This window comes from Grampus griseus, assembly GCF_964374135.1.
Source record: "Grampus griseus genome assembly, chromosome: 13".
Classification (NCBI taxonomy): domain Eukaryota; kingdom Metazoa; phylum Chordata; class Mammalia; order Artiodactyla; family Delphinidae; genus Grampus; species Grampus griseus.
Window position 1 is genome coordinate 79,704,712 of NC_139007.1, and position 23,004 is coordinate 79,727,715.

The 23,004-nt window shown below is 42.5% G+C and overlaps 1 protein-coding gene across 2 annotated transcripts in view; it reads left to right on the forward strand.

Moving 5' to 3' along the window:
- The window catches only part of TULP4 (TUB like protein 4), a 224,321-nt gene that overhangs the window by 54,627 nt on the left and 146,690 nt on the right, over positions 1-23,004 (forward strand). For both annotated transcript variants that reach the window (XM_082669193.1, XM_082669194.1), the window contains exon 2: positions 2,437-4,665. In XM_082669193.1, the coding sequence (XP_082525319.1) occupies positions 4,414-4,665 (252 nt within the window). In that variant the 5' untranslated portion in view covers positions 2,437-4,413. The remainder of the gene's footprint in view (positions 1-2,436; positions 4,666-23,004) is intronic.

The following is a 23,004-nucleotide window of genomic DNA, read 5'->3' on the forward strand; positions in this document are numbered from 1 at the left end:
TGAAAGCTCTACTTTTATTATCAGCAACAAATACCATCAGTTGTTTTCTTTAAAGTGACAGCTCACTTTGTTCACATTAGAGAAAAATGTCTGCCAAAGACCCAAGCCTAAATGACCATAATTTGTCATTCATTCTTTCCAGTAAACATGGCATTTCATGAAAAAGCAGTTTGCTCAGCCCATAACTTAAACTATAGCACAAGCGCTTTTTCTTAGGATTACCACTGTGGTGCTATAGTCAGCAGAAGTGCTATGTGTGTATTTACTGTTTGAAACACAGAATATTAAACAACCATGTCCTCAAGGGGTGAGATTTAATAAATTAATAATTTTTACTGCTGCACTAAGAACTTTTTTTATTTTTAATATTTATTTATTTACTTGGCTGTGCCGGGTCTTAGTTGCGGCGTGCGGGATCTTTAGTTGCGGCATGTAGGATCTAGTTCCCTGACCAGGGATCGAACCTGGGCCCCCCTGTTAAGACTCTGGGAGTGCAGAGTCTTAACTGCTGGACCACCAGCCAAGTCCCAAGAACATTCTTAAGTGAAGCTGGCATTTAAAAAACTCTGATGAGCACTGGTGCTGGCTGGTGCTGGGCCTTTATTTGTGTCACAGAGCTGGCTGATAGTTTGACCCACTGTTGCTGTCACACCGTTGATAGAAATTGTCAATGCCGTGAAGAAGACAAATAATGTCTTAGTTTTATTTTGAAAATAATTTTGACGTTATAGACCCCTCTCCCTCCAGGACAGTGTGAGGGAACTGATGGTTTACATTGTCGTGTTTAATGTGGGTGCTTTAGTAATTGTGGCTTATGCTCTTAAATAGTTTAAACCCTGTGTATATATTGCTGGGTCTTGAGAAGTCGCTTTTGCTTTTCCCCTCTGTGGTGCTGTCCCCAGGCCAGGGTAGGGACTAAGGGAGTATTATACAGTGACATTAGACTTTCAGGAGGAAGGACATGGCACAATTTGAATTTTATAGCATTTGTTTTCACTTTTTCCCCTTGGGTACAAGTGCTTCCTGAGAGAATCTGTTTTGATTTTAGGCACATAGGAAGTATATGTCCTGTGACTCACCTGAATTAGGGTATCTCCAGGAAATTATCTGTAGCTGCTGCCTTGCCCCCGCCTGCATCCTCTTACAGACTTTTACTGAGTAACTTGTTTGTGCTAAGCTCCTTGCCAGGGACGAGAAGGGTAGGCTCCCAGCCTCTAGACGCAGCGAGAGGAAGACTGTTGCACGGGTTAGTACGGAGTCTCTGGGAAGCTTCATGGGAGAGGGGGTGTTCGGTGGGTGTTAGAGGGGGTGTGGGCTGGCTGGGCAAAGGAGCAGCAGGTGTGGAGACATGAAGGAGAGGGGGCACTCAGTACTTGGGGACATGGTTCAGGGAGTGGCCAGAGGGCGACGGCTGCAGCACAGGCTGGACGTGGAGGCTGTGGCAGAAGAGGACAGGTTGAAATCACATCCTAAGGGGTCTTGCTGGGACTTGATCTCATAGGCCAGTGGTTCTCAAAGCTGGTCCCAGACCAGCAGTGTTAGCGTCTCTCAGGAGCTTGTTAGAAATGCAGATACTGAGGCCCAGCCCTTGACCTTCCGTGTCAGGTATTTGGGGGTGGGGGTGGGCTGTCCGTTTCAGCTAGCTCTCCGGGGTGGGGGTGGGGTGGGGGTGGGAGACTGCCTGGGCGGGGCGAGAACAGTCCAGGCTCTTGGGGCAGCCTTGAATTTTAGAAAGATCGCTCTGAGCGTCCTCTGGAAGGTGGGGTGGTGTGGGGAAGTTAGGGATCAAGTTGTCCAGTGTCTTTGCGGATGTGATGTGGGCCTGGACTGAAGGCAGCAGGAAGGAAGAGGGGATGGGTTTGCTGGAGGTAGATTCTCTAGGACTGTGTTCTGGTAGACGACGTAAAAGCCGAGAAGACAGCTGTGCCTTGCTCTGTGACCTGCCGGCAGTTAAAGGCCTTTGCTGCCTTGTGTCTTCAGGGATTGTTTTTTACTGAAAGTGAAAACATCAATTCAGAGAACTTGCCTGAGGCTCTCCTGCCTCCTCTTTGAAGATGCCTGCCGAACTCAGGCTGATGACCTCTGGGTGGTAAAGGTGCACCTTCAGGGCTCACGGTCCTAGGAAGGACAGTCTTAGGTGTTATTTCATTCACTCTGCACAGCTGCGGGCAAATTTAGTAAATGGTACCTGGCGCTCAGACGCCTCATGTCGCATGTTGTCTGTAAGCTGGCGAGGAGCACCCTTTTACTATTCGAATTTTACCAGTCAGTTGCTCCATTTGATATATGTAAGTGTCCAGACGGGTCTCTGATTTCAGTTACAGTGATTACGATGTTATTATACGATATTCATATGTTCATGAAAAAAGGTGTATTAGAACCTTTATTCTTCAATATTTTAAAGTTCTTTTTTTTATGTCCTATTTTGTTTTACAGATTTGTAAGACTCCAGGGCCTTCAAGCTGTGATTAATCCCATGGTTCCTGAAATGACTGGGAAAGCAGACGTTTTGTGTGCCAGTTGAAGAGTGTATGTCTGTGTCTATTTAAAACCTTCTTTCTGTGCACACACCTTTACACGAGAAGGCAGGCTCATTCTTGTGTGCACTTGAAGAGTTTTACAACTGATGAAAATTAATTTAAGAATCAGATGGAGCAACTTGACACCACTGGGCTTGGGAGCCCGGGGAGAAAAATACATCAGTAATGGCCAGTTTTCCATATGGTCTTCACGGGTGAAGAAGGTTTGCAAAAAGAAGAAAAAAAAACTTGCACAGATCAGGCCTCAAAAATACCTCTCCAGTTTAAAGAAGGAACTAAGTGAGAAGGTGACTGAGGGAGAAGTGTGATTTCAAGCATTGCAGAGGGGAGCATGCAGTGCTTTTTGCACTTTATTTTTCAGTGGGTCTGGTGATTTGGACAGAGGTGAAAATTCTGGACCGAAGAGTGGCTCTTACTGTGTGGTTATGACTGGAGGGAAGCCAGTTAGGGTATGATGGGACAAGTTTGAACAGTGAACTGATTCCTTTGCCTTTTTTCAGTTAACTGTATTCCAGAAATTTTAATTTATTACTTCCCTTTTCCTTTCCTATACCTATAGGATAATACCTTAAGGTAGCAGTTGAAACTGATAATTACAAACTAATTATCAAGGAGCATCCGAGTAAAGCTTCTTTCCCTGGACTGTGCACGTGGCATTTGGAGACGGTCTCTGGAGGTGATCAGGAAGGTGCCCGTCAGCCGAACATGGTCGCTTTGTAGGGAGACAGTGGGGAGGAAGCTGACTCTCACCTGTGTTTTCCGTTTTAAGGGATTCCCTTCCGTGTTGAGGCTAGGAATCTTTGTATATAAGAGGAAGGCTACTTGATGGACTTAATTCTGAGATTAGTTTTTTTCCTTCAAGATGGAAAAGTATGTAATCTTTACGAGTGGAAAGGGGAGAAGTGACTAGGGTAGGAAGGGAGGAGACACAGCCTGCAGCCCAGCTTGGCTCCCGTTTGCCAGCAGGAGTATTTAGGATTCGCGGGGGGCCCACACTCAGACTCCCTCCCGTGAGAGCTTTAGAGCCTTCTGGCTCTGCTGAGGGAAGGGGCTTTCTCACCCGCCTCTATGGCACCGAGGGGTGCGTCGGCCTGCAGAGGGGCCCTCCCCGGGGACGCAGCCACCTGCTGGGAAGCCAGGTTGGGCTTCGAAGTTGGAGGTTTCTGGTTCTGAACAGTGGGGAAAGAGTCCTTTTTTCTCCTAAAATTTGGACTGCTGTCTGCACAAACTCTGGTCTGTTTTGCACGGTTTGTGTGCCTTTTTTTCCCTTTATGCAATCTTTTTCAGCTTTAGCAGCAGAGATTTGTCTAGTTGAGAAAACAAGCCAGAGGGTGGCTTCAGAAGGAAGATGATCCCCATGTATTCTGTCTCTGCATCTGAGCTTTTGAAGAGAAGATTCCAGCTCGAGGGATTCTCAAAGCCTTAAGTTACTTGAAATCTATGTATTTGCAGCCCTTTGTCTCTGGAATCACATTACACTAAACTGGAATCTCAGGCTGAATAAGAAGAACCAAGTTGAGTGAAAAGAAGAACACTCAGTTTCTTTATCACCACTTGTTAACAATGCTCTTTCTCCAAAGGGTCAGCCCTCTCTTCCTCTGAGGACTTGAACATAAAAATGGACCCCACGTTGTTTTTAAGCATTACCTTTTCTTAGCGGACTGCCGTCATCTTTTCTAGAGGAATTTTTTCACTATGCATTTGGTGGATCTTTATAAAATACTGACCTTCTAATTAGAACCGGGTCAGTCTTAAAAGGGGGTCAGGGAAAACAGCGCAAGCCAACCACAAAAATAACATCGATCTGTCAGTGGAAGCAATTTTTCAGCATTCAGCATTACTTTTTAAGTAAAACGGTTCTTCAAAAAAAAGTATGTATGCAGCGGTGGAGCATGGGCCTGTCCTGTGCAGTGACTCCAACATCCTCTGCCTGTCCTGGAAGGGCCGCGTCCCCAAGAGTGAGAAGGAGAAGCCCGTGTGCAGAAGGCGCTACTACGAGGAGGGCTGGCTGGCCACGGGTAACGGGCGCGGCGTTGTTGGCGTGACCTTCACCTCCAGCCACTGCCGCCGGGACAGGAACACTCCGCAGAGAATCAACTTCAACCTTCGGGGCCACAACAGCGAGGTGAGCGGGCTTCTGTTTCCCTTTTGGTCTGGTCACTAGCAGTGGATTTGAGCCCATCCTGCATGGATTCCAGTTTCTCAGACTTGCTGCTGAGGGAGACTTTTCAAACGTGAACCCTGTCTTGTGTGTGTGTCCCAGTCAGAGACACAGCTCCCGGCGGGCTGTGTCACCTCTCCAGCGTCCCTGGTCCTCCTCTCCCTGCGGTGGGTGGGCTGCCCCCTGGCAGGGACACCAGGGCGGCTTTCTGACCAGGTGTGAGGTTGGATGAGACGATCCTAACCTGCCTGTCATGCTCTGAGCCTTTATGGTCGCCTGTATCCATGGCAAAGAGTCACTGCCCCAGTGTCAGATGGGGAGTGCAGGCCATGGAAGTGGTGCTGGCTTGGCCGTGCACAGTTCACATCTGCATGCTTTGTGATGGTGTAACACCTAGCTTGTATTCTTGTAGTGGGAGGTAAACAAATGAATTAATTGGACAGAGGTGAAAGGAGTAATTGGACAAGAGTCATGGTTTTTCACATCTATGGGGTATATTCTGTTGAGGACATTATATATATATGTATACATGCGTATAGATTCCTCTGGGCTTCTGAAACATAACCATGGTCATTATCTTTGAAATTCCTTCAACCAGCATTTAGTGAGCAGTGTGTTTACAAGAAGAGTTGTACTTGCATAGCGTGTTAACCATATTCATGCTTCACTGTTCACTAGTTTCTCATGAGGAATCCACCTTAAATTGTCACTAGATGGTTTTTGGTTAGTCGTTATAAAGGGGAAGAGTATTTTTGAAGGGTAGCATACAGGAAAGTGCATTACCCGTACGCATACGTACGTCTCAGTGATTATGTACATACGCAGTCACCCATGTAACCCTCCCCCAGATCAGGGTGTAGAACGTTTCCAGGACCTCTCACAGGTACCTGCTGCCCCTTCCCAGGCCCTACAGCCCACTGAGAGGTGACCCAGACTCTGGCTGTGTCATCACAGATCAGTTGTGCCTGTGCTTGAACTTCATGTAAGTGGAATCATTCATTTTATTCTCTTTGTGTCTGGCTTCTTTCACTCAACATTGTGTCTGTGAGATTCATCCTTGTCATGTGTGCTGTTAGTTTGTTCCTTTTAACTGATGTTAGTTTTCCACTGAAGGAGGACACCACAGTTTTTCCATTCCTCCATTCTTCAAATGGTGGGCATTTGGAATGCTTCCAGTTTCTTGCTGTCTTGGTGAAACCTGCTCCGAACATTCGTGTGCGTGCCTTCTTGTGGACCTGTGCACTCATGACAGGTTTCCAGGTTGCACAGTGGGCATGCATTTAGGTGTAACAGGAATTGCCAGGAACAGTTTTCCAAAGTGATTGTGCCGTTTGATACCCCTACCATGGTTGTATGAAAAGTTTCAGTTGTGTAAGAAACTTCTTTTGGATTTGGACTTTTCATATTAAAAAAAGGTAGTTTCATGCAAGGAATTTTGGTTTACAGATTCTTCTGTCCTTACTACACACACACACACACACACACACACACACACACACACACACCTACCTGTAATTTTGAACTGGATGCTCTCTTAAAAGACATATTTTTCTTTTTCTTTTTAATAGATCTTTATTGGAGTATAATTGCCTCACGATACTGTGTTAGTTTCTGTTGCACAACAAAGCAAATCAGCCATAGGCATACACATGTCCCCATATCCCCTCCCTCTTGAGCTTCCCTCCCACCCTCCCTATCCCACCCCTCTAGGTCATCGCAAAGCACCGAGCTGATCTCCCTGTGCTATGCTGCTGTTTCCCACCAGCCAACTATTTTACATTCGGTAGTGTACATATGTCGATGCTACTCTCACTTCACCCCAGCTTCACCCCCCGCACCCCATGTCCCCAAGTCCATTTTCTATGTCTGCCTCTTTATTCCTGCCCTGCAACTAGCGTTCATCAGTACCATTTTTTTTTTAGATTCCATATATATACGTTAGAATACGGTATTTGTTTTTCTCTTTCTGACTTACTTCACTCTGTATGGCAGACTCTAGGTCCATCCACCTCACTACAAATAACTCAATTTCATTTCTTTTTATGGCTGAGTAATATTCCATTGTATATATGTGCCACATCTTCTTTATCCATTCATCTGTCGATGGACACTTAGGTTGCTTCCATGTCCTGACTATTGGAAATACTGCTGCAGTGAACATTGTGGTACATGACTCTTTTTGAATTATGGTCTTCTCAGGGTATATGCCCACTAATGGGATTGCTGGGTCATATGGTAGTTCTGTTTTTAGTTTTTTAAGGAACCTCCATACTGTTCTCCATAGTGGCTGTATCAATTTACATTCCCACCAACAGTGCAAGAGGGTTCCCTTTTCTCCACACCCTCTCCAGCATTTATTGTTTCTAGCTTTTTTGTTAGTGGCCATTCTGACCGGTGTGAGGTGATACCTCATTGTAGTTTTGATTTGCATTTCTCTAATGACTAGTGATGTTGAGCATCTTTTCATGTGCCTCTTGGCCATCGGTATGTCTTCCGTGGTGAAATGTCTGTTTAGGTCTTCTGCCCATTTTTTAACTGGATTGTTTGTTTTTTTCGTATTGAGCTGCATGAGCCATTTGTATATTTTGGAGATTAATCCTTTGTCTGTTGTTTCATTTGCAAATCTTTTCTCCCATTCTGAGTGTTGTCTTTTTGTCTTGTTTATGGTTTCCTTTGCTGTGCAAAAGGTTTTGAGTTTAATTAAGTCCCATTTGTTTATTTTTGTTTTTATTTCCATTACTGTAGGAGATGGGCCAAAAAAGATCTTGCTGTGGTTTACATCAAAGAGTGTTTTTCCTATGTTTTCCTCTAAGAGTTTTATAGTGTCTGGCCTTACATTTAAGTCTTTAATCCATTTGGAGTTTATTTTTGTGTATGGTGTTAGGGAGTGTTCTAATTTCATTCTTTTACATGTAGCTGTCCAGTTTTCCCAGCACCACTTATTGAAGAGGCTGTCCTTTCTGCATTGTCCCTTGTCGTAAATTAGGTGCCCATATGTGCATGGGTTTATCTCTGGGCATTCTATCCTATATTTCTCTTTTTGTGCCAGTACCATGCTGTCTTGATTACTGTAGCTTTGTGGTACAGTTTGAAGTTGGGGAGACTGATTCCTCCAACTCCGTTTTTCTTTCTCAAGATTGCTTTGGCTGTTCGGGGTCTTTTGTGTTTCCATCCGAATTGTAAAATTTTTTGTTCTAATTCTGTGAAGAATGCCATTGGTAGTTTAATAGGGATTGCATTCAATCTGTAGATTGCTTTGGGTAGGATAGTCATTTTCACAGTATTGATTCTTCCAATCCAAGAACATGGTACATTTCTCCATCTGTTTATGTCATCTTTGATTTGTTTCATCAGTGTTTTATAGTTTTCTGAGTACAAGTCTTTCACCCCCTTAGGCAGGTTCATTCCTAGATATTTTATTCTTTTTGTTGCAATGGTAAATGGGAGTGTTTCCTTAATTTATCTTTCTGATTTCTAGTTGTTGGTGTATAGGAATGCCAGAGATTTCTGTGCATTAATTTTGTATTCTGCAACCTTACCAAATTCACTGATTAATTCTAGTAGTTTTCTGGTGGCATCTTTAGGATTTTCTATGTATATAGTATCATGTCATTGGCAAATAGTGAAAGTTTTCCTTCTTCTTTTCCAGTTTGTATTCCTTTTATTTCTTTTTCTTCTCTGATTGCCATGGCTAGGACTTGCTAAACTATGTTGAATAATAGTGACGAGAGTGGACATCCTTGTCTTGTTCCTGATCTTAGTGGAAAAGCTTTTAGTTTTTCACCGTTGAGTATGATGCTTGTTGTGGGTTTGTCATATATGGCCTTTATTATGTTGAGGTAGGTTCCCTCTGTGCCCATTTTCTGGAGAGTTTTTTACCATAAATCGGTGTTGAATTTTGTCAGAAGCTTTTTCTGCCTCTATTGAGATGATCATATGGTTTTTATTCCTCAATTTGTTAGTGTGGTGTATCACATTGATTGATTTGCGAATATTGAAGAATCCTTGCATCCCTGGGATAAGAGATATCTTTCTAATGCTGTGCAACAAATCACCATGGACTTAGTGGCTCACAACACCCACTTCTTATCTCACAGTTGTGTAGGTCTGAAGTCTGGGCTGGGTCCTCTGCCTGGGGTCTCATGGTGGCATCAGGGACTGTGAGCTCCTCTGAAGCTGGGGTACCCCTCAGACGCATTCAGGTTTTTGGCAGAAATCAGTTCCTTGCGGCTGTAGGACTGAGGCCCTCAGCTCCTAGAGGCCGCCCACCACTCCTGCCACATGGCCCTCTCCGTAACGTGGCTGTTTGCATCTTGAAGGCCAGCAGGAGAGCATCTGCTGTAGCTTGGAGTCTGACTTTCCATCTCTGAAAAAGGGTACATCTGATTAGGTCAGACCCACCCACACTCCAGGTGAGGGAATCATATAGGGTGTGCACACCAGGGGCTGCTGTTTTAGAATTGTGCCTACCACAAAAGAGGTGATTATAATTCCTAGTGACATGGATATTTCACTACTGAAGCTATTTCATGTGATTTTTCCATTTTGTATTTTTACTTTTAATTTTTCTTTTAATTGAAGTATAGTTGATTTACAATATTGTGTTAGTTCCTGATGTACAGCAAAGTGATTTAGTTATATATACATACATACTTTTTCATATTTTTTTCCATTATGGTTTATTACATGATACTGTAATCGTTTCCTGTGCTAATTTCTATTCTTAACATTAGAATAGTTCCTATTTATTGAGTGCCTGCCAAGTAGGGTGACCAGCCATCCTGGTTTCCCAGCATGTGTGACTGTCAGTGCTAAAACTGGAAAATCACAGGCAAACTGGGATGTTTATTCATCCTACTGCCAAGGGCCAGACATAGTATCAGGTGCCTTGCAACCAAATTACTTCATGTGGTTTTCACAGTAGACTTAGGGATAGATATCACTTTCCTATTTTACAGGTCAGAAAGCTAAGGTTTATGGATGCTAACTGGTTTGCCTAAGTTCATACAGCTCGTATGGAGGAGAGCTGGAATTGGATCCCAGAGCTCCGCCATTCTCCTTCAGTGTACCTTTATTTTCTTAAAACTTGTGTTAGGTGTAAGTTCTCAGTCCCTTAACCACAGTTGTGAAATCTAAGGACTCTGAAAATGGAAAGTTTTTGCATGACTCATTTAATGGCAAGACATGAACTGATGTGAGGCTATTTTTTGTCCTCATCCTGTCATGTCGGCTGCAGAAATGTTTATGTTTTTATTATGCGTGCTGCCCAGACCCTGCTGGGGGTGTTGTGTATTGCTGGTGTCTCCTGTTTTCAGGCCTAAAATTTCAAAAACTCTGAATTTCAAAACTTACCTGGCTGCAGGGATTTTGAGTACATGATTATGAGTCTGTATCTTCCTTTAAGGGAATCATGAAAAGCAACCTCTGAAGAGTTTTATGTTTTTTCATTTTCAGGAAGGCTGACGTTTAAGTCATCTCTGTCCATTGCTTAGTTACCTTATCTTCACTGGCCTTCCACTCGAGGAGCCAAGTCCCCCTGCCCCCACCCTGACATACCCTAAAAACTCTAGTCAAGAACTGTCGCAGGATTTTACTGTCTTCTGGCCATGGGATGACCAAACTGCGCACGTCAGGTCTCGTGATCTGCTGTTTCACAGCTGAAAAACTTGGGAATGTTTTTCTTTTAGAAAACAATTCATTACGGTTATTATTGATGACATGCAAGTTAGTCACTGATTCTTCATTTAAAGAGATTTTCTTCACTTAAGTACGGACAGGCATCCATGCGTGTTTGGTGGGATTTGTTTCATTACAGGGACACATCCACTGTAGGAACGGTGTCTCCTGGGTTCCTGGATCTGGTTACTTCTTCTCTGAGAAGCTTTTTCTGACCCTCTGCCCACCCCCACTCCCCATCCCAGGCTGTACACTGTACACCGAACAGACTTCTGTGCTTGCCCTGGTAATGCCTTATTACAGTTACCTGCTTGTGTAGATTGGTAAACTTAGTGAAGATTGTCTGTTCTCGTGTCTTAATTTCCTCACCTCCTACTATTTAAAATGTCATTCGTTTATTTTAATTTCCTTTAACTTGTTAGCCCACTTCAGTGGGGCTTCTTTTCCCACCACTCCACTGAGATGGTCACATTCCCAATGACCCCACGTTGCTAAACCCGTAGGCCACTTTATTGCACTTGCTGTCTTGGAAGCCTTCAGTGGAGTTGAAACGTTATTTTCTCTTGCTTTCCAGGACACCAGGCTCTCCTGATTTTCCTCTTACCTGTCTGGCCTCTACTTTCCACCCTTTTTGCTGGCTCTGCCTATTTTCACCTCATTGTTAATAAATGTTGGAGGGCCCCAGGGATGCATCTGTTTCTAGATAATCTCTCCAAGTTGGTGCTAAATCTACCTATATGCTGATGGTTTCCGAATTTATATCTTCCACCTGCCATCACCTTCTAGTTCCAGATTCTGTTCTACGATTTGTTATATGAGATACAGAATTGGACATCAGTCACTAGGCTTCCCAAACTGTAGGCCCTCTAAGAGAGAACTCCTTTTCCCCCTGCCCCTTTAGCCTCCATCTGTCTTCTCCATCTCAGGAGATGGCCCCATGGCTGGCCAGTGAGTCACACCGTACGCTGTACGCGCAGCAACCTCCCTGCCGTTTCCTTTTTCCCAGATCCAGTTATTAGCAAGGCCTCCCACTGTATTCGACTTCCAAGTGATGTCTGAAACATGCCTTCCTCTCTCCTTCACACCATGCTGTACAAGCCTACTCACAGATCTTTTGACTTAAACTCTGTTGTTAACCCATTGTGGAGGGCTCTGCTTACCAGGGTATATTTAGTGTCTCAGGTGTCGTTAAAGTATTCTGATTTATATCTGATGTACTTTAGTTTTCTTTTCTCTTTCCTAAGAATACTGTATGACATAGGTCACAATTCTGAAAAGAATGAGAATTTCTGGATTATAAGAATGATCTCCCCTTGTAGTTGAATCTCAGGTTTCTGTTATGCTCCGTGGTGTGTCTAGTTCACCCTCCTTTCTAGAAGCCCCAGGGCTCCGGGGGGATTGCTGAGCCTGGGCTTGTTTTTGCATCACTGTGCATGGTGATGGTCAGCTTTCTTAAACTTAAAAGAGATTTGAAAACTGCTTTTGATTTATAAACATTTGTACAGGATTCAACATATTTAAGGGTCATACACTAAATCCAGAGAGAAAATTTGACAAATTCTGGATTAAAGCCAGTGAGAAGACACAGGGAATCTTTTATCTTCCTTCTAAATTCTTCATAAAAAGTGACTTTTGGTAGATTTGTGGTCACCCACTGTGGTATCACAGTGATAGATGGACGGGAGGACGGTGATTTACTTCCTGTGGTGATGGCCTATTCCGTTCCCCACTCTGTTCCTGTTTTTCTATATCTCTGTTCCAAGAAGTTCTAGCTCTACCACTTAACTAGCTGGTGTGTCCAAGCTGTTCATGTCCTTATTTTACTCATGGTTAAGTTGAAATAGTAATTTCTTTCTTTCAGAGTTGTCGTGAGAATCTATGAGAGTATATTTCTGAAAGGACTTCTGGTTTTTTTTTGAAGAACATTTTATTAGCCTAATCACATAAGTTTCTATTAATTTTCATTTCCATAATTAAACTCATGATTTTATGTAGTTCTCCTGATCTGCAATCATACTGTAAGCTATTGCAGCACACTGAGCAGTGGAACCCTGTGAAGCCAGCTATGTTCTTAGCAATTAAGAAGTTGAACATTCAGATACAGGAAAGTAAATATCCACAGAGTACTGCTAATATCTGTGTCAAGTCGGTTGTCTTTCATCCCTGCCTTTGAAAGGACTCTGAAAATAGTGAACGCAGTGTATATAAATGGTGATGTTAAAGTATTTCATACTCTATTTACTTACTCATTTTGGGTTCTGTAAATACTTGAGGGGCCACGCTAGGCTGTAAGCTGCTGGACTTCGGCTCCGCAATGATGAAAGAAGAGCCATTCCTGCCCAGATGACCTGCGTGTCAAGAGAATGGATATGGTTTGTAAGGAAATAATGTTGCTACTGCTGATGACAGTTGCCACATATTATATGGCCACGATTTTTTTTATGTGCTTTATGTCCACTGTTTAACCCTCAGAACAACTCTCTACAGCTTTGTTTTACTATCCCTGGTATACAGGTGAAGAACCTGAGGATCAGAGGTGTTATGGAAGTTGTCCAAAGTATAGAGCTAGATGATGACAGTGACAGATCTGGGATTTGAATTCATGCGTGTGTGTTCTTCCTTCTGTAAGACACTGCTTCGAGAAGAGGTGAACCACAATGAGCAGAGAGACAGTTATGAGTGAGACGGGAGTGCAGCCACTTACACACTGGAGGTATTTGAGAAGCAGCTCTTTTAAATGTTCTTATGAATTCTTATTTTGAACAGAGAACTGTTCTAGCAAAGAGGCAGAAATAGGCATGTTTCTGGATCTTTAGGTCAGAATTTCCTAAGACAGAATTCGTAAATCATAAATTTTAAGACTTGTATGTCTGAAAATACCTCCATGTTGCCTTTACTCTTGATGCACAGTTTGGCTAGGTATATATTTCTAGGTTGGTTCCTTCAGAATTTTGAAGGCATTTTTCCATAGTCTTCAAAGTTGCAGAGTTATTACTGAGAAGCATAATAGTTAAGAGTTCAGGCCCTGAAGCTGGATGCAGTTTGAGTCCCAGCTTTATCACTCAGTAGTGTTGTGACTTTAAGGGTGGTGTTTAATTTCTGTGTACCATAATCTTCTCATTTGTGAAATGTGTTTGTTGTAAGGACTAAATGAGCTACTATATGTAAAGCATTTACAGCAGTGTCTAGTACATCATGGGGACTTGGTGAAATTGGCTCTTATTATATTATTATTCTAAGTCAGTTATAGGTGGCCTTTAAAAAAACTGACATCTGCTCATTATCCCAGCTATGCTGAAGTTTCATGATGATGTTTAGAAGTCATGTATTGGAAAGCTTTTCGTCACCTCTGTGTGTGTGGGTGGGGGGCGCGGGTAGTTCAGCTGATGGGCTTTACTGTGGAATAACCTGGGGGAGAATCAACTGTTCTGTTGGTGACTGCTAAATGCCAGCAGCCAAGCATATTCACTGGGGCTGTTCAGTTTCTCTACATAAGGCCCCTCCGGTTGCCTGCCTGTGAATTTACTCCTGCTGTCAGCATTCTGAGAGCCTGAGGAGGGGGTGTGTGTGTGCGTGCGTGCGTGCGTGCGCTGGACGAGAGGTCGTGATAGTAGAAGTGGAGGGGCAGGAGGAGGAGCTGATGCTTACTGAGTGCTTGCTGTGTGCTGGCCCCACTGTCAGAGCTTTACCTCGTTTAATCCTGACATCGGCTCTAGGACTTTGAACCTGTTTATTATCACCATCTTATAGATGAGGAAACTGAGGTGCCGAGATGCTGAGCAGCTTGCCTAAGGTGACGCACCTTTGCTAATCGATGGAGCTGAGACTGAGCCTGGAGCCCCTCAGATTCCACACACTTTTTTTTTTTTCCTATGATTCCATTTATTGGAGTTACCTCCAGTGGTCAAATTCATAGAGACAGAATCTAGATTAGAAGCTACGAGGGGTAGGGGAAGATAGATTCCACACTCTGAACCTCTCGGAAAACGCCCAGTTGTCAGGCCTCGTTTTTGTCTTCTCTGTGCCCAGTGTCCCCGAGACTGCTTCCTGTGGTTCACTCTGCCAGGGGATTAAGCCTTCAGGCTCTGACGCTGCGGTGAGGATTGCCTGGCGACGTCTCTGACGGCTCCGGGGTCGGGAGCGTCATCTGGCTGCGTGGGCGCCTGCGCTAACGTGCTCACGCCGGCCCTCTGGCTTCAGCCCAGCCTGCACCTCTCGCAGTCCCTGAGCCTCATTCCTGAGCCTTTCCGGGCTCCCTTCTCCCAGGCACCTCTCTGCAGGCGCCCTGTTTGGCCTTCCTCAGTTTTGTGCAGCCAGTTGCCACGTTCCTTATCCATTTCCTGTCTGCACATGCTGCGGTCAGGGCACCTCGAAGGTGGCTTTTGTGTGTGTTCTCATGCTGCTTGTGTTGAGGTGATTTCTACGGGATGGGTTAGGATCGTCTTTATTTTGACGTCTTAAATCTGAAATCTCCTGTTAACATAGTTTTTAAAGATTCTTAAAGGCATTAAATGCAGATTTATTTTCCCTAAACAAAACCCAGACTATAATAGAATTATATTTTATTAAGAAAATAGAATTTGTCAAAATAATGGCATTGTTCATTTTTTTCCTTTAGCACTTTGGTTTGTCTAATTTTTTTCTCTTAATGAAGATAAATGATCATATCTGAAAGTACTTTAGACTCATGGCAAGCTATCTTTTGGGTGTTTTTTTTGTTTTGTTTTTTTTTTGCTGTGTTGTGTCTTTGTTTCTGTGCGAGGGCTTTCTCTAGTTGTGGCAAGCGAGGGCCGCTCTTCATCGCGGTGCACGGGCCTCTCACGATCGCGGCCTCTCTTGTTGCGGAGCACAGGCTCCAGACGCGCAGGCTCAGTAGTTGTGGCTCACGGGCCTAGTTGCTCCGCGGCATGTGGGATCCTCCCAGACCAGGGCTCGAACCTGTGTCCCCTGCATTAGCAGGCAGACTCTCAACCACTGCGCCACCAGGGAAGCCCTGGGTGTATTTTTGCTAGAGAGCGTGAGAGAGGGATGTGAGTACAGGACAATAATTTTTTTGGTAGTAGCCTCCTAGGGAAGCAGCTTCAAGCTTCATGATGTCAAAATGAGAGCAAATGAGAATGAGATTGTTACTGAATTCCTGGGCAAAGAAATACTTCCTGAACTGTGGAATCTGTGTTCATGATTTATTAATAGCTGAACCTATGGATTCTTGAGCCAGACTGCTTGGGTTTGAGTTGACCCCCTTTTGGTGTGATTTGGGGCAAGTACTTACCGTCTGTGTGCTGTGGTTGCATTATCTCTAAGGGAACATAACACCTGCCGCCTAAAGTGGTTGTGCTGACTGAAAAATGTGACCCACAGACAATGCACATAGAAGAGCTCATTAAGTCTTAGTTCTTACTTAATTGTTGTTAGACTCACTGTCATCCTTGGGTGTTTCACCTGTCTGCATTTCCTTCTGAAGCTAGAACAGTGGACCCATGGCCTCTTTTCTTAGACTGCATGAGTTGGCCTCATGATGGCAAAACACAGGAATGGAGCGTGAGGTGGGAAGCAGGTGAGGGGTTAGGAGCAGAATGAGAGTGTCCCAGCCGCGAGGGAGGCTGGGCTCGTGCCAGTAGTTTTATTATAGGTTTGGGATTCTGGGACTAAGGGCGCCTCACCTGTGTTGGTTCCTTATCTGCAAGGCACTCTTGACTTCGTCTTAAGCAGAGCTCATTCCTGCTGTCAGCTTCTGTCTGAGTCCACGGGGCCTGACTCGTGGCCTCGGGGGTGCGTGGCGCATCTGTTGATCCTTCAGCAGGGAGGCTGTTAGACATAACGCAGAAATGGATCCACGTGCGCTGGCAGCGGGTATCGTATTCTAGTAGGAGATTTTTGTCTAGAGTTGATCGAAGTCTTCTTTCTGGGATATGGTCTGGGGTGGGTGGGGAGAGTGTGGGTCAGGAGAGAGAGCCCGGGATCCTGTGCTGTGAGTCAGTTTGGTGATTCTAATTGGTTCCGTCCACATGCTTGACTCCGAACTTCCAAAACAAACACACCTATGCACGTTGCCCAAGACGGTACTGCTGGGTGTTCTTATCGTACGTTCTGGCAACCCACGTTTGGTTTCTTTCCCTCGTTGTTGCTGTTGTATAGAATTCTTACTGACATTTGTTGTTTTCTCCACTTGGCCTGGTTAGATTTGGATAACTAAAATACAGAAGAAATTGTCTGGCCCAGGGACCTTTTCGTTATCCTGAAATAATCCTGTTTAAGTTCGTGCCCGACCTTCCTTTCTCCTCCCTGTGTATAATCCCTAAAATAGTGTTTCAAACAAAAACCAGTTTTGTCCGTCTTAGATCAGTTCTCCTCTTTATGTCCTTCTTAAACCTTTAGAGTTAAGGAAGAGTTTGTCAGCCAGAACCTTAAAACGGAAAAATAAGTAACGTTGTAAATAACATCGTTGTCAGTCAAGTTTATTTCATAAACTCCTTGGTAGCAGAAGTAACTGTTTAAAGGCTTTGTTTATAAGATACTATAAGTTAATGTTTAGGATTTGGGAAATTGATGTTATTCATACAGAGTTTGAAAACAGAAGTGTGAAAACCATCTATTTGTCTTCCCATTTGCTTGGTATTTTCATGAGTTTAGATTTTATTTTTTCTCCTCTTCAGGAAATTTGCTACAGATTAGCCACAAATCGGGCAATTACTTAAACAACATGACCAGAGAGCTCTTTCTTGTCTCCTAGGCCTTAAATTTTTCTTTTCCCTTAATTATGCCTTAAAAAAACCTAATTATCTACTTTATTTCCAAGATTGAAATCACCTTAGGGGAGTCAGAATCTGTAATGTTCCTTGACATTTTTCTCTAGTAATGAAATACTTGTTTAAGAGATCAACAAACACCTCTTTTCAAAAAAAGGTATTATTATATTTTAGATCAGCATTGTAAGAGAAATACAATGTGAGCTACATGTGTAATTTTAAATTTTCCAGTAGCTACATTATAAAGTAAAAAGGTGAAATTTATTTTAATAATATATTTTATGTAACCCAATATGTCTAAAATATCATTTCAATATGTAATCAGTATAGAAACTCTTAATGGGATAATTTATATTCTTTTTCATATCAAGTCCTAGAAAGTTGGCACGTCTCAATTTGAATCAGCCACATCTCAAGTGCTCAGTTGCTACATGTGGCTCGTGGCTACCATATTGAATGGTGTCATTTTGGACGATTCTGCTTCTTTTTGAGGATTATGGCAGAGCTGCATGCTTACCCCAGAGAGCTTATTAATGTACGACTTAAAAGGCCTTTTGTCCAAGGTCCTAAAACCTTTTTATTTGGAAACAATTTCAAACATACATAAAAGTTGCAAGGTTAAACACGCAGTCTTTCCACAGATTGACCTGTTGTTAACTTGTGCTTGCTTGTGTGTGTGTGTGTGTGTGTCTGTGTGTGTCTGTGTATTTCCCCTCCCAAACCATTTGAGAATATATTTCTTGATTTTTTTACCCTGATATACTTCAGTGTATAAATCCTAAGAATAAGGACATTCTCTCATATAACCACGATAGTACAGTTATCACCTTCAGAAGATTTATTGATAACATTGATTCGATGCTTTAATGTACTGTCTGTATTCCTTTTTTTTCCCCACTAAATGTTCATATTTATTGCTAACTTGGGGCCTATTAACATTTAGAAAATACAGTTTCTAAGAGGCAGCTGCTAGAGATTGGCCAATTATAATTCACAAGTCAAAGAGAAAATCTTATTTGACTTTAAAATTCTGTACTTGTTTTCTCCTTTCATGAATTATCACACAGCCAAAGCACTGTGTCTGTGAGAGGAGGGATACAACAGACTTGCTTCCCGACTGTCTGCAAAAATGTATCACCTCAGATGACCTTGGTTCTTTCTACACTAAATAAGGAATTTCCTTCTGCTGATTTTACAACCGATTTAATTACAATAAAAACAATTGTGTGAATAAAATAGATTGTGATTATCTATCTCTGTTTTCAGTTCCTGTGAGGAATCTTGAAATGTCAACAGTTCTGTAGGAGAGCGTTTGTGTCATTTATTACAGTGTGCCTCCTGTATCGTGATACATCCAAAAGCCATACCAGACTGATGCTTGGTCTCCCAGACAGGTGGTTTTCAGAGCTGGGTTAAAATTCTGAGTATATAATTGCTCTTTTTTTTTTCTATATTTATTTTTGGCTGCGTTGGGTCTTTGTTGCTGCGTGCAGGCTTTCTCTGGTTGCGGCGAGCAGGGGCTACTCTTCGTGGCAGTGCGTGGGCTTCTCATTGCGGTGGCTTCTCTTGTTGCGGAGCACGGGCTCTGGGCGCACAGGCTTCAGTAGTTGTGGCTCGCAGGCTCAGTAGTTGTGGCACAAGGCTTAGTTGCTCTGCGGTATATTCCGTTTTTTGTCAAAATTGTTTCTCCAGTACAGAATCTAATTTAGGCTCACAGATTGCATTTAGTTATTATGTATGTTCACACCCTTTTAATCAGGAACAGTTCTTCAGTCTTTTTTCTTTTCCCATGTCATTGGCATTTTAGAAGAATACCCTTCCCCATCTCTAATAGAACGTTTCTGTATTTGGGGTTTAATTCAGGTTAATTGTCCCCAGCTGAACACCCTGTAAGTGATACTGGATGTTGCCTTCTTCTCAGATACTGTGTGGAGGCTCATAGTATCTATTGGCCCCTCATTGCTGATGTTAATTTTGATCACCTGGCCAAAGTGTTGTCCAGTTTCCCTGCTGTGTAGTTACCATGTTTTCCCCTTGCATTTGACAGGCATTTTATGGGAGGACACTTTAAAACCACGCAGATAGCCTTTTCCTTATCAGGATGTTCTCCATAGGTTTATCATCCATTAATGATTCTGGCTTCAGCCAGTTTTTATTATGATGGTTGCGAACTGCTGATTTTCAGCTGCAGTACTCCCTCCACAGAATGTTCCCAGTGGACATTCTATGTAAGCAAGAGCTCCCCATTCTCCCCATTCATCCATTCATTTACATATTACCAGTATGAACTTATGAATTTCAATTTTTTTCTTCAGTGCTCATTGTACTAAATTGCTGAGACCCAGTTTTGCTCAAATTATTCCATGTTTGGCCAGTGGAAGCCTCTTCAAGCTGGTGTGTCCTTTTGATGCACTCCAGTCATTGGGGGTGCCTCTACTTTCTGCCACAACAGAAGAGAGCATATTATGTATTTTTTTTCTCCTGTTTTATTGAGATATAATTGGCAACATTGTATTAGTGTTAGGTGTATATATATGCTTTTTTGTACTTTTGCTTTTCTACTTAGCATCTGGAAGTGGCTCTATGTCAGCTCATGCAGAATGTCCTCATCTTTTTTTTATAGCCCACGGTGCTCCATTGTGTGAAGGTACCAGAGTTTATTTGGATAGTGTCCAAATATTTGGATAGTGTCTCTAAATATTGAATATTTAGAGAGTTTTCTGTAGTTTGTAATTATAACTAATGCTGCAGTGAATAACTTGTACATACATATTTTCATATTGGTTTTTTTTTAATATTATTTATTTAGGCTGTGCTGGGCCTTAGTTGCGGCATGTGGACTTCTTAGTTGTGGCCTGCAGACTCTTAGTTGCGGCATGCATGGGGGATCTAGTTCCCTGACCAGCGATCGAACCCGGGCCCCCTCATTGGGAGCACCGAGTCTTACCTGCTGGACCACCAGGAAGTCCTGTATTTTTGTATTGTTGGAGGTGTATCTTCAGGATAAGTTCTTAGAAGTGGGATTGCTGTGTTCAAGTGTGAAAACATAAGTAGTTTTGTTGGATTTTGCCAGACTCCTTTCCATGATGATTGACCCACTTTGCATTTCCACCAGAAAAAGTATTTTCAAGCTTTAAAAATTTTGCCAATCTTCTAGATGAGAAATGGTAACTCAGTGTAGTTTTGATTTGGATATCCTTTATTATGAGTGGATTCGAACATCTTTTTAAATATTTAAGGGTCATTTTTATGTCTTGTGGGTTGTCTAGTCACATTGTCCGTTTTTCCGTAGGATTTTTGATTACTTTGCCACCTTTACATTTTAAAAGTTCTTGGTGTATTGGGGATATTAGTTTTTTATTTGTAATATATATTGCAGATGTTTTCTCCCAGTTTGTTATTGATCTTTTAACTTTTCTTATTATATTTTTTGCCATACAAAAGTTTAAAAAAATTTATCTAGTCAAATTTATCAGTCTTTTATTGCATCTGGATTTTGAGTCATAGTTAGAAAGCCTTTTTATATACCTCGGTTATAGAGAAATTCACCCGTATTTTCTATAGGTTCAGGAGAAGACTTGTAACAGAGTACTGCTCGAAGAAATCAACACATACTTTGTACTTGCTGTGTAATCTGTCATCCATGGCCTCCTTACAGCAGGACAAATGGTAATTATGAACTCTCGGACCTGCCAGGCTGTTGGGTTTTGAACTGCTTCTGCAAACAGATAAACTAAAGAACAGAGAGAACCATTCAGGTTAAGTTAGAATTTCAGTCAGTGACAGAATTGACAATGTAACTCATTTTTAAAAACTCTTTGTATTCTTCATCTATTTTGAGTTAGTCCCTAAGACCAATCCACTCGTTTCTGAGATTCTTGTTTGTTAACTGGGTCCTTTCGTTTAAGGTTATTTCCTGATTTCATAGAGCATCTTGGCAAGTCTCATCGACATCTTAGAGCTGTGTTTGTCTTAGCATAGCGCTGAGGTGTGCTGAGGTTATCTGGAGAGCAGTTACAGGCCGTGACGTTTCTTAGCCGTCCTTCGTGACCCCCACTGAGCAGAGGCTTAGGATGGTGATTAGCTCCGTGTGGGCGGGTGCAGAAATCAGTCTTCACACCCCTTTCTCTGGAGAGATTTGTGTGAAAGGCCCCTTCAGCAAATGAGCTCCCAGCAGTCCAGGGGCTGGGAGAGGGCAGGTTCCCTCTGTTACTGAATAAGTGAAAATAATGTTGTAGTGATTGGTTTTCTTACAGTGAAGTATGAAAACGGGGGCCAGGGAGCAGCAATGAGTAGATGCTGAGCCCTGGTGTCTGAAACTGCCCGTGTGATCCGTGATGGATGGAACCAGTGGGAGGGAGTCCTGGGTTCTGTTCTGGCTGACAGTCACCGATGTATGACTGTCGGCCAGTACTTTCTGACCTTTAATTTTCTTTATCTTAAAATCAGGTGGTCTCCAAGAACCTTCCCAGCTCCAAGGTTCTAAATTCTTCTAGTGTCTTTTATTTTCTGCTTGTAATATGGTCCCCAAACTGCTAAGCACATTTGAGTCTTCGTCTTTTTTTTTTTTTTTTTTAAACCATTCACTTCTTTCTAAAATTTTCTTTTTGAACATTCTTGGTCTTAAGAGTATTGGTCAGATAAGTAGATTGGTACTTGATACTTTGTCATATCTGGTTGAGTGTAAGCTCCATGGGAATGGGGACTTGGCGTTAGCACCTTAAACTAAAAGGTAAATAGTGTATTTCTTCTTGGTGTGGCTTAGGTTCAGAAGGGTAATCAATCCTAGGGGCTTAGTAATATTGAGGTAGGCCTTAATGTTTCAGGTTTTTACCATATAGACCAGTAAGCTATCTTTGTTTCATGGTCCTACGTTGTACCCTTGCGTAATTATGGCCGGCGATCATGAAAGTTCATTGTTGGGTGCAGAAAGGTTGGGTGAAATTGTTGCTTGATCCTTGCAGATCCATCCTAGTGCCTTGAAAAACAATGCAAAATATGGTAATGAATTTATACTGAAACCACATTCAGTATTAGTTCCCCCTGCCCCCCAGCTTATGTTCTGCTGTTTCACTTGTAAAATTTCCTTCATGTCTGAAGAACGGAGAATTTAATTATTAAAAAGAAAATCCATTCCCAGTTGGAATGACATTTATTGAGAACATTTGGCCCTATTGTTGAGCAGCTATCTTATTTCTCTTATGTGGGAAAAAAAAGCCAATTAAGTTTTCAAAGTTGTGACCCAGAGCCAGATGTTCACTTGAGGTAGCCCATGTCCCTTTTGTAATGACCAAAGGTACAAAACAATTCATGTTGCCATCTAACAGTCAGTGGTTATCATAGAGTTAGCTTAATCAGGAAGGAAATGCCAAGAGTTTTGTGTAATATAAAATTCTTTTAAGTTCCATGGATTTATAATAATTACTGTAAATGGAAGGCTTCTTTTCCAATGTGGATTATGTCTGTAAAGTCAACTTTTCTTTTTTTTTTTCCTAGTGAAAGTGAATTTTGGTGGTTGTTTTACTGTTGAAATTTTAAAAGGTAAAAATACCCATGTAGGGAGTTCCCTGGTGGCCTAGTGGTTAGGATTCCGGGCTTTCACTGCTGTGACCCGTCATTAATCCCTGTTTGGGGAACTGAGATTCCGTAAGCTGTGCGGTGTGGCTAAAAAGAAAAAAGAGAGAGAGGAAAGAAAAAAATAATAAATTATATATATAAAAAATACCCGTGTAAAATATTTTGACCCTAGGTTTTCATTCAGCTCATTTGAAAAAATGTTAAGCATCTTCTGTGTGCTAGCTGCCATACTAACTGCTATGGTGATAGGGGTGAACAGGATGAACATAGGTTTTATTAATTATGATATGTTTGGTTGCAA